Here is a 15,109-nt window from a genome sequence, read left to right on the forward strand (position 1 = left end):
ACAGAATAAAGTGTCTGTCTGTCTGTCATCCACAGGAGAAGCAGAGGTTTCTGACTGATGTTCTTCATGAGGTGATGTTACTGGACGGTTTGGCCAGTTCTCATCCCATCTCTCAGGAAGTGTTCGAAGCCACAGATATCGACAGAGTGTTTGACTGGATCGCGTACAAGAAGGCAAGAGAATCTCTCATCAGCTCCTACAGACTCCAGCTGCATGATGGAAATGAATATTAACCTTTAATATCGAGCTGAGCAGAATGAACTGGTTTATACTGTACTCTAAACAGAGAATAAATCAAGTTCAGTGAAATTCCACACTCAGTTCTGTTTTTTACAAACAGGCAGCAGAAGAGAAACAATGACTTTGTAAAACAACAGTATTATCGGTGTAAATCAGTCAGTTATTTTAGGACTAAGTCCAGTAAACACCTCCATGTGCTCGTTATTTTTCTCTCAGCTAAAGACTTCTCAGTATATTTTTGTGAATTGTAAATAAAGTCGCGTTGTTATGAGCCTCTTCACATACACAAGAAAAACAGTTTAATTAAAAGCTTGTTTTTTCAGTAAGCCATGGACAGAAACCGTTACACTGAGAGATTTTGAGGTTCTGTGTCCTCTGGGAACTTCAGCTGCACAATAAACATTTCATCTCAGACAAGACGACCTCTAATTACCTCTTTCTTACTGGAACATACTTGAAATAACTCCAGCGCCCAAATATATCCTCTCATCCTGAACATCTGAAAGCCATTAAAGGCACAAAGAGCAGTGAAGAAAAACCATTGTCCTCTGTCAGAGTTCAAACCAGAAAAAATCTTCCATCCAATGAAGATCTGAGTTTTTTGTTTTAACTCGTTCTTCAGCTGTCAATCAATGCACAGCTGGATTCTGATTGGTTCTTGTTGTTCCTCAAGCCCCTCCCCTGTTACCCTTTAGGCTCTATGGTGTTATGAACTCTGTCAGTTAAGCTGCAGTGATCCTGACACTCAGCTGTCCCTCATCACTTCCTCCTCACACTCTAAGGACTCTGATATCCCACAACACATCCCATGAGTCCTCAGCGCTAACAGGAAGTGACACTCATCACACAGGCTGTGGAGGATGGGATGTGGAGAGATGGGAATTAGATGCTGTCAAATGAGCATGTCAAAGTCACTCAAAGTCAAAAAATACAAATTCATGGAACTGCAGAAATCAGCAGGACGAGTGTCATGGAGTTCTTATTAAGATTAATTTTGAATACCTGAAGAAGAAGAACTGCTAGAAAAAGAGCAGGGACATTATTAATAGCTGATCTTTTATTAAATATTAAACAAGTTCTGCAATGGACAAGCATGTAAAATTGGAATTTAATTTAATTTAATAATAAAAAAAAAAAATGTTGTTTATATCCACAAATTCAAAAGTAGTCCCACGACTAGAATTATGATTTTGTCAACTGTCTAGTTACAATTACATATAATAGTGTACAGACAAATCAATATAAGCACTTTTAAAAATACAGGCTTCACATTTTTTATACAGAATATCATTCCTCATTGACTTCTATTGTAGGTGGATTACTGTACTTACATACTATGTATTTATTTTGTGAGCAGGTATAAATGAGGAGCTTTTACTGAATGTGTGTGTTTCTGTTGTGTCTGCAGGGAGCCGCTCTGATCCGAATGCTGGCTAACGTCATGGGACAGCCGCTATTCCAGAGAGGCCTCAATGTAAGTCAATAGTTTTCTTTCATCTTCTCTCTTTGTGGTCACAGATGATTTCACATGTATGTATGTTTTACTCCTAATGTGTTATGAATATGTTTATAAGGCTATCTTTATGAATTATACATTCTGCATAAATGCAGCTTGAAGAGGATTGTGGCATAATACCTAAAAAAAAACTTTCTCATTTTTTTTTTTCAAAAGCTCTATCCTTGTTAAATCCTGTGAATGTGAGCTGAATGTGTTACAAATGAATCTCACCATTTAACACTTGAATATCTCAGTGAATGTTCATGTTCTCGAGTCCCCTCAGGTTGCTCATGCAGCCGTGTCGGTTTACATGTGTTTCTTATCTTTAGAGCTACAACAGCTTGTTGTCTTTTCACGCGCTGGCATCACGCTTGAGGTGAAAGCAGCACAATCAGACAAGTGATTACACCTGTTTGTGTCAGAAATTAATTTAATATCTGAAACTTTTACAATCAGAAGATTCAGATACATCTCTGTGTTAAACCGGTTTAGATTAGGTTAATGGTGAAGCACATCTGCTGCATTGAAACACATAAACTGTATCTGATATTGCGTAGATGGCTTGTATTTTTCTGTTTGTTTATAGTCACATGGTCATTTGCTCCAGTTGAAGTGTTTTAGGTTCTATGAAGCTCCTTCTGTGTCCGTCTAGCAGTCAGAGCTCCTCTGGAGTGAGCAGCATATCTTTATTATTGTATTATTGGTGTTTTGGACACCATATGGCTGCTACATGAATCTACATCCTGTAATGTGGTTTAAGGATCTGGGCCGTGAACAAACAGGTTTGAATCCAGTGAGAGTCAATCTGTAAATCAATGAATGTGAACGAGTTAAAGGTACAAATCCCTCTTCCTTTAATATGCGAGTTCGCACAGATTCAGAGGTACAGATTCCTCACCTTCACATAAATCACTTTTCAAAACATCCATGCTTTCTCACTTTATTTCTGTATGCCTGAGATGCTGTACAAAATCTGACAGATTCAGAGGTGTTTTCTGGGTTATTTTTGTTATTGTGGTTTAATGTTGCTATTAGTGTTTGGAAGAACAATCAGGTCATGTTTTCCGCAGAGCAGAATGCTTTAATGCTTTATTTAGAGATGTACCATCTGCATATACATGCTTTATATCACAGCACAAATATATATATATATATATATATATATATATATATATATATATATATATATATATATATATATATATATATATATATATATATAAGGCCAGCAGACTGACTTGTGTAATACACAACTACTGTATCAGTCCATTTATCTTGAACTAGCTTTACTGACTGTAATTCATGTGTTTGGTTTTGTGCAATATACACGATAGTAAAATATTTTATGCATAGTATTTTTATCTCATATAAAAATAAAATAGAACCCAGTAAAACATTTTTGATAAAAAAAAAAAAAACTGAAAAAAAATTATAAAACAATTTAATTGTAACTTATTGTATTAATAATTGAATTGTTATGAAAAATTTAATTGATTGTTATTGTTTCATTGGCTTTTGCTATTTATGGTTAATTTTTTAACTAGTTTGAATTAACTGTTTACATTATTATATATATTTTTTTCTTATATTAATCAGTTTGATCACAGTTGTATTATTCATTTATTAACTTTTTTTTCTATTATCTTTTTTTTTTTTTACCTTATATTAATGATAGTTTCGCTTAATGCTCAATGTAGAGGCTTATGGAGTTCTAACTTGCACTAGATCTGAATGTCTGAGTATTTAAGAGGAGAGACACAACCTCACACATCTGCCGATGATCCAGCTCTTCTCTCTAGTCTTTGTGTGTTCACAGAGGCTCTTTTTATTCTCTCAGTGTCTGTCTTTTGCTCTGTGTGGCATCTCTCCTCCTCCTCGTGTCTCTGCATAATTGAAGCAGCAGACAGTTGTGAATGCTGAACAGCTCAGAAGCAGTAGACGAGCTTTAGTCTCATTCGGACCAGCATTAACATCCCTCCCTCTCTCTCTCTCTTTCTCTCTCTCTCTCTCTTATCTTCACTGGTAAATGGTGGATGGGCTGCTGATGCGGGTGGATAAATGTCTCTTATAAGTCAAGTCAAGTCAAGTCTGCTTTATTATCAATTTCCACGTTCAGTACATACATACAGAGAATCGAAATTGTGTTACTCTCAGACCCCCGGTGCATACAGATAAAATTAAAGTGACAAAGGGCTCAAGAGCAGTTATTTTATTTAACTGACTGATGAGGTAGTGGAATGACATCAGTTCCATGCTGATTGCGGTAGTGAGCAGACCAATGCTGCACAAAGTGACTGGTGCATGTCATCGTATATTAGTGGAGGGTGGGGGGTGGAAGGACCTGGGGATGTGGGATGCAGAGGGCTTTGCGAGTGAGACGGGTTCCGTAAATGTGCTAGAGGAAGGGGAGAGAGACACCAATGATCTTCTCAGCTGCTCTCACTATGCGTTGCAGAGTCTTTCGGTCTTTCGGTTTTTCCTCCCGTGACGAGAGCTCTGTCCGCTCGATAGCACGTCAGCTGGTCGAGCTGAATAGCGCCGTCTGGAACGCTGTTGCTGAGCCATGTTTCCATGAACAAAAAAACAAAACAGCCTCTTACAGTCCTCTGAGTTGAACATAGTAATCGAATGTAGTCCAGTTTATTGTCCAACGAGCGTACTTCAGCCAGTACGATGGTGGGGATAGACGGTTTGTGTGGGTTAGCCGTTAGCCTAGCCCGGATGCCGGACCCTCTTCTGCTTCCTCTCACACCGCTTGTGGTGCCTCCGCTGTGGGCGAGATGCAGTAGTGGGGGTCCGTGATGGTGGGGGTCGCAGAGTTTAACTGTAAAAATGTGGTTCTGCCGACATCGAGAAGAAACCCGCGACTGTATACGTGCTTACAGACAGGTAGATGCGATGATGACGTTCAAAAACGACTCACAAGACAAAAAACACGAAAACACCAATTCTGTCGAGACAGAGAGAAGCCGCTGTGTGTAGACGCGCCACCATCTTGGTTCACAGAATAATTATAAAGAATAGAGGGAGTCATAAATTAGGTCTGAATAGGTTCTGGGGCTCGTACAGCTGACTGGAGTGATGAAGCGCTTGTGTCTCATTTGCACACACTGCTCATCCCTGTTAAAACAACCTTCAGATTGATCATATTATTGGATGTAATAAATATTCATTCCGGCTGGAAATGTAAAATGCTTGACCTATGAATAGCAGTGGACAAGTGCGCTCCTGCCCTGGAGAAATAAAATTCAGTGTGTTACAGTCCATCTTATTCCTCTGGATGTGATTTTGAACTGCAGGAAGCTGCTTCCCTGGATCTGGTGCTTCATAGTCCTGTTTGTCGGCTCTCAGCCGGTTCCAGACTTGGAGAATGGCAGTCTGTGAGATTACCGATGGATGTTGTGGGCTACTAATTCGTTCTGAACACAGATGAAGTAGCCAGATACTCCTCGGTTAAATTCCACAATATTCTGGAACACAGAGAAGATCAATTTTTGCCATCTTCCTCTTCTTCTCCCAGCAGTCCTTCTGGCTCAGCTGTTCCGCCTCATTATTACTGTTTTCTGTCTCTCTCTTATGGGAACTTTCAGTATCTCCGTCTGTCTCTGAGTGATTGATGGGAAGAATAGGTAAACACAGCACCTCACCAAACAATCTACTTCCATTGCCTCAAAATTACTTTCGTATGCAAGAAAATTGTAGACATATTTCTTCTTGTATTACTTTTGAATGAACTCTTTTAGTTGGATGAATAATGAATTATTTATGATCTGCTTTGACTGTTGTGGTGAAGGCTCTTGCAGAAAACTCGTGTTTTAGCTCCGGGGGATTTAAATATCGAAAGCGATCCATCTTTTGTCTGCCTTTGTATATCATTTGGCTTTGCAGAATCAGAAATCAAAACAGAATTTGGTTGTAATATCTAATTAAGAAACGTTCAGGATATTATTCTGTCCTGGAGAGTGTCAGAGGAGTAACTAGCCATATCTAATTAGAGTAAATTAATAATTACACACACAAACATCCCACTGGAATCTGTTGAGTTATGAAGTGAATCTTTAGATCTTTTCCAAGCTGTCTATTTAGACAGACTTCTCAGAATCACAATACACTCTTGACATCAATTATTTTCCAAAATTAGTAATTTTGACTAAAAATTGCTAAAGGATGTATTAAAACATTGAAAAAGAGTCATACTATAATTTTAATTAAATATGTCCTCCAAATTAAATATTGTAATATGTATTATTCTTTTTATTACAGCATCAAATTAGGTTAGCAACATATGCTAACACCAGTCTTTATTGTAATGGACTAACAATGAATGTGAGAATTAGGTAAACACTATACAGACACTATGTAAAACACTTCAAATCAGTCATAAGAGGTGACTTTAGCTTAGAATGCTGCTTAACATCATATGATGTTTTCAGTTTGCAGACAGTAGACAGCTGTTAGGGCATATGATTTTGCTGTCCATGTGTGTCTTTGGTCACTAAACAGTGGTCGGTAACAACATAGTCATTAAAATGCACAATTTTATGCCAAGCAGACTGGAAAATGTCAATAACACCAACATAAAATGGCTCTGGGTGGTCCCTCGCTGGTATGCAAATGTATGCAAATGAGCAGGACGGGTATTTCTTACTGCAACATTCAAATTCATATTCTCTCAGCTTTTAGATCTGCTGAAAGAGAACTAGACAATAGTTAAATATAAAATGTATCACTCGTTATAAAAATTATACTGTATATCAGAGGCGAGACTGGACCACATGGTCACTTTGCTTCAGGGCATTAACTCTGATGGAGGAGAGAGTGAGAGAGGAAGAGGAATTGCTCTGGTTTAAAACAGATTCTTCAGGATGGTAACATGAATCTGGTTCTGCTCCAGAGTCAAATCCCAGACTCTCTGAGAGCTCAGCAGAGCATGTAGAGAGATGAAGGCCAGCTGGACTGGGTCACACTTTCAGGATCCCAATGCAATTTGCTCAGACCTCTCAGCATGACGCCTGTCAACAAGTGTCCGCTTTGATTCGATTCATGAAGCAAAGGCTGAAATAATGGCCTTATTAAAGGATCAGTTCATCCCAAAATGAAAATCCTGCCATCATCTTCTCACACTCATGCAATTGCAGATCCTTTTTTTTTTTTCTTTTTTTTTTAGTTATTCAATTAAAATCTACCCTTCTTTAAGAGTCAGTGAAGTGTGTCTGCAGTAATGGTATTGAGTATTGGTATTGTTGTTTAAAACTGAAAAACAGACCTTTTTGGTCTGATTAGCACCCAAAGATAGCTTATGACTTAAGAATTTAAATACATTAATATAGGCTGTTTTTGACATATTGAAAAGAGCAGCCTGGGCATTCTGCAAAATATCTCGATTCGTGTTCTACAGAATACATGCACCAGTATTAGCAGGGATCATGCAGTTTTTTGTCAGCATGTTTCTCTTGACTCCAGCAACAGGAAGCGGATTACAGTTGATGGGTTTATCGCTCACGGTCACTCAGGAGTTATCGAGGAATCTTGTACACAGCAGGCAAGAGGCTTCCCACCAGATGTTCTTATCAGATGCATGTAAATGTGCTCTCCAGGATCAGACTCCTTCTTCATGTCACCCACCACCTGCATCACTGAGACTGCAGGGCAGAGCAGACACACTGATAATGTAATGTTTGCTGATTAAAGTCTGTTAGCAAGTGAAATGTCATAGCCAATGTCTTAGCTTCAATAATACACCACAATACAGATATTACATTCACTTTTCTATGCAGATTTTTTTTCTGTGTTTGATGTCAGGGCACTTTTATTATGCACCTTGCTAAGTGTATGTATCAAAAATTTTACTTATGGGATAAATCAAATGATTTCTCCTGTGTTTATTTTAATGTAAACAATTTGACCATCTTTTCTGTCTTAAAGGAAGCATGTTGCTGATTTGTATTTTACTCATTGAGGTACATGCTGATGCAGCATCGACTCGGGCAACATAATCAGCCTCTAATTGGCCTCCTTATGGTCCTCCTTGAACTGACAGCCAATCACACCCAAACATCTGCTGCTAATTTGCATACGTTCAGCTTGAGTTGAGAGGATTAGTAATGTTATTGTTTGGGCTTATTTGGTATTCCCAAATTCACCGTTCCCGTCCAAGTCCAATTTATTTCTCTTCCAATATTGATCTCGGTCTCTGTGTGTTTGCAGGATTACTTGATGACGCACATGTACGGAAAAGCGGCGAGAGGCGACTTGTGGAACAAATTCTCCGAGGTGAGATTTTATGCATCTTCTGGGTGTGAGACCTCCATCCATGAGCAGGAATCAGTGCTGGGGTCAGTCAGTGTTGAGCGACGAGTGAAATTGTGTGTGTTCAACCTACTTTAATTCACCCAGCACATCTCCTGCAGGCAGGTGCTCAGAGATTCACGCACTGCATATGGGTCAGAGGCCATTATATAACTGCACATCATCAAATGCATGCCAATACACCACCTACTCACATCAACGCATAAGGGTTTTATGGAAATGCACATGGGAAAGAGTTTGATATAGAGGCTGGGTTGTGTATGATAGTCTCACTTTAACACTTGAAGTTTCATTTAGAATGGAAACATTTTCTGCAAGCGCAGGTCAAATATTGATCCAGAATTCAACCTGCTGCATGCAAATGTTCACAGATACTGATAAAGAAGGCTTGCTGCTGATTCTGCTGATTTTAGTTAACTTATACATTAGTTGACTCTTATCAGCAGTGGTGGACGAAGTACACAAATCAAATACTTGAGTTAAAGTACAGATACATATAATAAAATATTACTCCAGTAAGCGTAAAAGTACTCCTTTTTCAATTTTACTCAAGTGAAAGTACAAAAGTACTCGATTTTTTATGTACTTAAGTAAAAAAAGTACTGAAAAATAGATGTTTGCAATTTTATATAGGCTACTTAATTTAATTTTATATTAGCACATATTTTTTATAATCTTATTGCTCAAAATACCTGGGATTTTTTCCAAAATAAACACTATATGGAGTCAAGATATATGTTTGTTGTTGATATGGACTATGTTGACGAGAGTAATGTTCACTGTGAAGCTTACACTGTGCTGTACCTGAGAGAAAACAGAGATGACCATTTGATTTTCACCAGTTAGAACAAAGTATTTTAAAGTTTGTTGTTTTACAGAACATCACAGTCATATATGACATGATAATAAGGCCTGAAGTTAGGAAGAACATTTTAAGGAAAATATAATTATATTTTCATAATGATTTTCTCCGTCTCAAACCTTGTCTGTGGTTTAAAAACACCCCTGGCCAAACGGGGTGCATCTCTTCCCCTCTTTGATAATTACTGTAGTTACAATGTTCTGAACATCACATCCTTACTTTTCTCCCCAGATGTATTATCAAGTAAGGATATCTCACATATGAGTGACGAAGTACAACTTAATGGTGTAATTGGTCAGATAACAATATTACCTGAGGCTGTATGCATGGTGCAACAGGTTACTAACATGCTGGCTAATCTGTGCAGTGCAGTTATTTTAAAACCATAGCTTTCTAATATGAAAAAAAAGATTAAGACACTAAAAGTGGGAGTGAGAGGAACTGCTAACACCTGTGAAGAAAAACGATCATAGCCAACAGGTGTAATAACAGTGAAGTTAAGCACTGGGTTCAAGTCATCTGCTCAAAGCACAGAGATGTGCTTTTACCACCAGAGGACTCTCAGCAAGTCCCCTGTCGCTCATCTCACAAAGTGTCATGACTTTAATGAGATTACTTTCCATTGTAATCTTAAAGTTATTATAGTTTGTAATGGAACAGCAGGACATTTAGCAGCTATCAGCATCGAATGAAACGTTTTGTCATTCACATCGCTCTCCCAAATGCCGGCTGGTGGGAACCGCTTCTTCAAAAAAGAAAGGATTTAAAGGTGAATTTTTGTGAAAGGGCCAGACCTGGACCTCCGTCTCCTCTCAGTGGCCGTGTTTGTCAGGCACTGACGAATTTAGCTACATTAAGAGTCCATGACAGCCCATCATCTAATGAATACTGATATGCGCTGTGTTCATTAGCTATTCATGAAATCCAATTTGCTTCAATAATCTGGCAGTGCTTAGCACACACAAAGCCCTTTGTCAAACTCAAGACCCATCGCCAGACCGGCCTTCACTTCCTTTAATTATATGCGCCTGGGCAAAGGTACAGTAGCTTGCTGAAAGCTGTCCTATAGAAAATGATTCATAATTTAAGAACATCAGCTGCCGTCATCAGCCTCTGCAGAGCCTCTTCTGTATTCACACGGTAAACAAACCATGAATCATTGAAACCACTATCAGAATCATGTGTTATAACCAAGAGTTTACCATTTACACTGGAGAAGGGAAGTTACACATGCTCAACTGATCTAGTCAGGTTGATGTTTGCAGAATGCAAGAGAGCCTGACAGAACCCTATTGTTTCTTCCACCACATTCCCCTTCCAATCCCACTGGTCTCCATAACACACTGACTGTGTGCCGCTGCAGAAACATTGTAAATCTCCACCAGTTTACAACCAGTTTCTTACAAAACTGCCAAGTGGCCTCTGCAGCTCTTTAGGATTAGATGTATGGAAATGATGGACAATAACTGTGGAGTCACTGACATCCGCTCAGATCCAAAAGCTAGCAAGCTGTCTCACTGTCACATACAGCAGCATCTGAACTGAAATGTAACTTCAAAATACTGACTTTGCGTTGGCAGTGCTTGAATGGGCGATGAGGCATTTCCAATGTTTTGCAGTCACCTACTGTATATTTCTTTTTAAATGGATACAGCAGCTCAAGGTAAAAATATGAAGCTCCGTAAAGCTTTAAAATGTTCCTCATACATACAGATAGCTTTTGAAAACAATTCATACAGGAAACTGCCAGTTGTCCACAGTTCTGAGCCTTTTATATTGCATTTTCAAAGAATAAGGAGGAACTGTGTAGGCAGTATATTTCCTTCAGGGACAAATCTCAGTCACATTACGAGCTTTCCTCATTAATGAGCCGTGAGATCCAATTTTATGTTTTACTTCTTTAAAGTAGGAGGAACAGCTTTCTCTGAAGAAATCAGACTTATAAATCTAATTCTGCTCTTTTACAAGCTTTGCTCTTGTAAAGAGAGATTAGATAACTGAAAATGTCCTTGTGATGTTTCTGCGTATACGGTTTAATAGAACGGTGAAGTTTAATCACCTTTCTATTCACTAAGAGTCTTTAATTAAAAGACCTAGAGGAGATTTTATTTACATTCATTATAGTTTTGAAAGACAAAGAAGAGTTGCATCAGTTTAGATTCATGTATCTGCGATTAAAGACATTAAATCTGAATTACCTTTCACTGCATCTTTGCATCTCCTATTGCCAATAGACACCCAACATGGAAGTCAGTATATGTATGATGTATTTATATATTGTGTCACAGGCCATGCAGCGGGAGGGAAAGGACATCAACATCACGCAGGTCATGGACCGCTGGACGCTGCAGATGGGTTACCCTGTCGTCACCATCAGCAAGAATGACAGTCTTGACAACAGTGTTACCATCTCACAAGAGCACTTTGTCTATGACACCGACGCCAAGTTCCAGAATCCTGAGCTGTTCAACAAAAGGTAGACTGCCATATGTCCGTCGTGACAGGTTGTTACTTGAAAATGAAACACCATCAGTCAACTGACCCATTGACATTGATTCTCCATGAGCTCATACATCGTAGCAGAAAATTCATGATGATATTTGCAGCAGAGGCCTGTATAATGCTGAATAATGTAAAAAGCCCAGTCCGTAATTCTCCTCCCAGAATTTACTAATAGAATAGAAACTAATTTGATTAAAAATTTGATTAAATATGAAGTTATTTTGGAATAAAAACAGAAGACTTTCTGGAGATTAAAAACACAACAAGTCAGCTAAAGACTAGCCTAGCGCCCAACAACAACACGAAGAGCCAAAGGATTTCCTTGCTTATCCGAGGGATGTGAAGATTTTACTGCTTAGCATAGCTTTAGATGACTGCCTATACCTTTCTTGCTAAGAAAAAAACATCTTCAACCATACTAAAATGGTTTGCTGGTTTTCACTGGCTATTAATTTGCTTTTAACTGAACATTTCATTTATTATTAGCGACCCATGCTAACCCGTCACCGCCACATGCTGTTTTGGCAACCGTCTGCGTCGTCATTGAAAACTGCGTGTGTCACTGGCAGATAGATTAGTTTAATTCTTCATTAGAGTCCTCCTTTTGTTTTGGATCAGTCGCTGTTAGCAGCACAAGAATTGAGTCAAGAACTGAATTTTAATGCTGTACTGTCAGTTTGAGTGTGTGGAGAGTGTGTTGTTAGGCAGTATTGCCATTTAGAAAGTTACACACTTTCTTAATTTGAGAACACAAACTCCTGAGCTCGTAGCATGTAATCTGTTTGTCATATCTTTATTGTGACTTTTTCACTAAATGTGGTTAAAAATGAAATCTATTAGTTAGATATAGGAGATAATTCTATTGAATTTCTAATAATAATCAAAGGCTCTTTGCTTTTACACGGCTAGGCTAACTCTGCACATCAAGCCATCTGGTGTAATAAATATGAAACACACAGGTAGAAATCTGTATGCTCACTTCTTTCCGGAGTTCATTTGTTCAGCGCAGACAAATCCACCTTCCTTTGAACGTCTCCTCCTACATGAGCGTGTTTTCTGTTTGTGGAGGTCTTCTGCAGAGGCGTTCAGAAGCAGAACTGCTCCAAGAATCAATAGCAAAGCTGTGTTGCGAGTAGGGGGCATCTCTTTCCTGCTTTGCCCCTCAGGCGGGTTTTCAGCTGAGTACCAGACAACCTGCCAGAATGCAGGGAGATTTGGCACCTTTGTAAATGCAGTGTAACACCTCACTTGAGGCTTTAAGCCAGCCTAATAAAATCTGCTGACAGAAACATTGGCAGCAACAAAAGGAAAACAGAGAAGGTCAGTTTCCTGTATTTCACACCCCTTCAGTGTGTTTCATGTCTACTGCCATCACATTAAAGTTCAAAGAGGGTCCACAGTCTGACTGAGGTCCAAACTCCACAGAAAGCCACAGAAAAGGACATTTATTTGACACCATTGTACTCAAAACACATGCTGACTTTCTGCTGCACTTTGATATTATGTTATAGCAGCTTCGTAATGCAGCTAGCAAAGAGCCATACACTCGATAGGCTATGCTAATTCAATTCCTCTCTTAAATGTGCATTAAATAATTATTTTTTAGTTAAAAACTAATTCAGCTGTTTTTGATAACTTTGCTTTTGATTGTTACAAAAGCTCAGCGCTACAGCTAGTAAGATTGTTTACATCAGCTTGTTAGCATATTAGCAGTTAGCTTAATAAACCTAGATTTGTTCAGGGTCACAGTTCTCCTCTCCATTATAAAACCTCAGTACTAAGTTAGCAAGATGCAAAACTTCATTAGAAAGTGGCAATAAGTGTAATAATTTGCACTTCAGCATACTTTATCTGACATCATAGAGGACCGTTTTGCAGATCCTGTGCTTATTTTCACCAGTGTAAAAAGTCTGAAGGTGGACCGTTAATGAAGGATCATTAACACATTTGCACTCGTATATTACCTGACTATTTGAATTTTCACAGCACAGGTTTTATGCTGAGGTGATGTTATAGAGAATATAAACAACTTATTAGCGCTTGAAGGCACATATTAATTTTCGCATTGCAAGCTGCTTGACTGTAATGGGGACGTGCAGTAACTCCTGTGAATTATTTTAATGGTGGATCTGAGCCTTATGGAGTCAAATTTTGCCACTACTGAATGTGAAGGTCACCTTGAGGCTGGTGTATTGCTGTGTCAAACTTGTTACTTAAGAAAAAATGTTACATGAATGAATATCATCAAGAACCTAGAAACCCTGCTGGAAAAAAAAAAAGAAATACAGCATATGCTGGTTTTGACACTGGGATGCTGGTTTATGCTGGTCCTTTGCTAGTTTGAGCTATTCCTTTGCTGTTTTATGCTGGTCCTTTGCTGATTTGAGCTATATCTTTGCTGGTTTATGCTGGTCCTTTGCTGGTTTTGTGCCAGTCCGTTGCTGGTTTAAGGACCAGCATAAACCAGCATCCCAGCGTTAAAAACATACCTAACCAGCATATGCTGTTTTTTTCAACAGGGAAAACAAAACAAACAAACAAAAAATGATTGTTAAAGTCAAGAATATCTCATTGCTAAAGGCAGATCCTTGAGGAGAAATTTGGTATGACTGCAATAATACAGAGCACACAAAACAGATATACAGCAGTATTTATACACTCACAGTGTGCTTAGATGGAAACATCATGCAATGCGGTAATGTGTTCAAGTGACATCACTGGAATGTGTCTAGACAGTTAACATTGCAAAACACATCTGAAATGCAATGAAACATTAACTGTAAACATGCATCAGTTTGAACACCACTGGGCACATGAATAAAGTAGAAAGACTTTAGATCTAGACTGTCTTTCAGTTTAAGAATAAACACTTCAACTTAAGTGCAGCAACAATAATTAAAGTAAGGAATTATTTTCAGACTCAAGTCTCTGATTTTGTGTCTATACATTACTGTCACTGTATGTTGATGCCAGTCATTGAAAAAAAAAAATCTCCTACAGTATGAAGTCTTGGACATGAATTATGTGTGCTTTTCCACTTTGCGTTTTAGCTGATAAAAGTCTGCTTTTAATGTTTAAAAGCTTTGAATTGGCACTAAGTGTTCAGCAAAAAGATTCTCTTTCACAATTGTGTTCCAGGATGTTTCAGAAATCCACCACCAACCTAATTTTTGGCATGGTGTTCAGTATTTCTTCTCTAGCCCATCCAGCAGAACATCATCTTCCTTTGTCCAGTTCTTCATGGTCTCAGTGGTTCCAAACCATTGCTGGATGATTGACTTAAATTCTAAATCTTTTCTACACCACATATTGTAAATAAACACAACAGCTTAAGCACAACACAAACTCGAGCATCTGTGAATCCATGGAAGGTTTCAGAAGAAGACAATTGTGTTTTTCTACTTTTCTGTGCAGCTGGTGTTGGATAAAAGTGTTGTGTGGATCTATCGCACACTTTGAGCCACAAAAGCCCCCAGTGACTCATTACAGACTGCAAAAGCCAGCCGTCCCTAAAGAGAGCCTGAGATATTATCACGCCCACACTAAGAGACAGTGAGACTGAGACCTCACAACCAATGAAGAAGAGAGAGAGAGGATGCTGGTTAATCACAGTGAATTTTAAATCTAGACACATTGCAGCTGTTTTACAGTGATGAGACAGTGTTTTGAAAATTACATATTTATCTGAATTTGTATCT

The 15,109-nt window shown here is 38.5% G+C and overlaps 1 protein-coding gene across 1 annotated transcript in view; it reads left to right on the plus strand.

The window, feature by feature from the left end:
• The window catches only part of LOC127956899 (thyrotropin-releasing hormone-degrading ectoenzyme-like), a 141,993-nt gene that overhangs the window by 93,734 nt on the left and 33,150 nt on the right, over nt 1-15,109 (plus strand). Inside the window, exons 6-9 of the mRNA XM_052555177.1 lie at nt 36-173; nt 1,649-1,714; nt 7,946-8,011; nt 11,198-11,385. Coding sequence (XP_052411137.1) covers nt 36-173; nt 1,649-1,714; nt 7,946-8,011; nt 11,198-11,385 — 458 coding nt within the window. The remainder of the gene's footprint in view (nt 1-35; nt 174-1,648; nt 1,715-7,945; nt 8,012-11,197; nt 11,386-15,109) is intronic.

The sequence above is a fragment of the Carassius gibelio genome, chromosome B4 (assembly GCF_023724105.1).
Source record: "Carassius gibelio isolate Cgi1373 ecotype wild population from Czech Republic chromosome B4, carGib1.2-hapl.c, whole genome shotgun sequence".
Taxonomy (NCBI): domain Eukaryota; kingdom Metazoa; phylum Chordata; class Actinopteri; order Cypriniformes; family Cyprinidae; genus Carassius; species Carassius gibelio.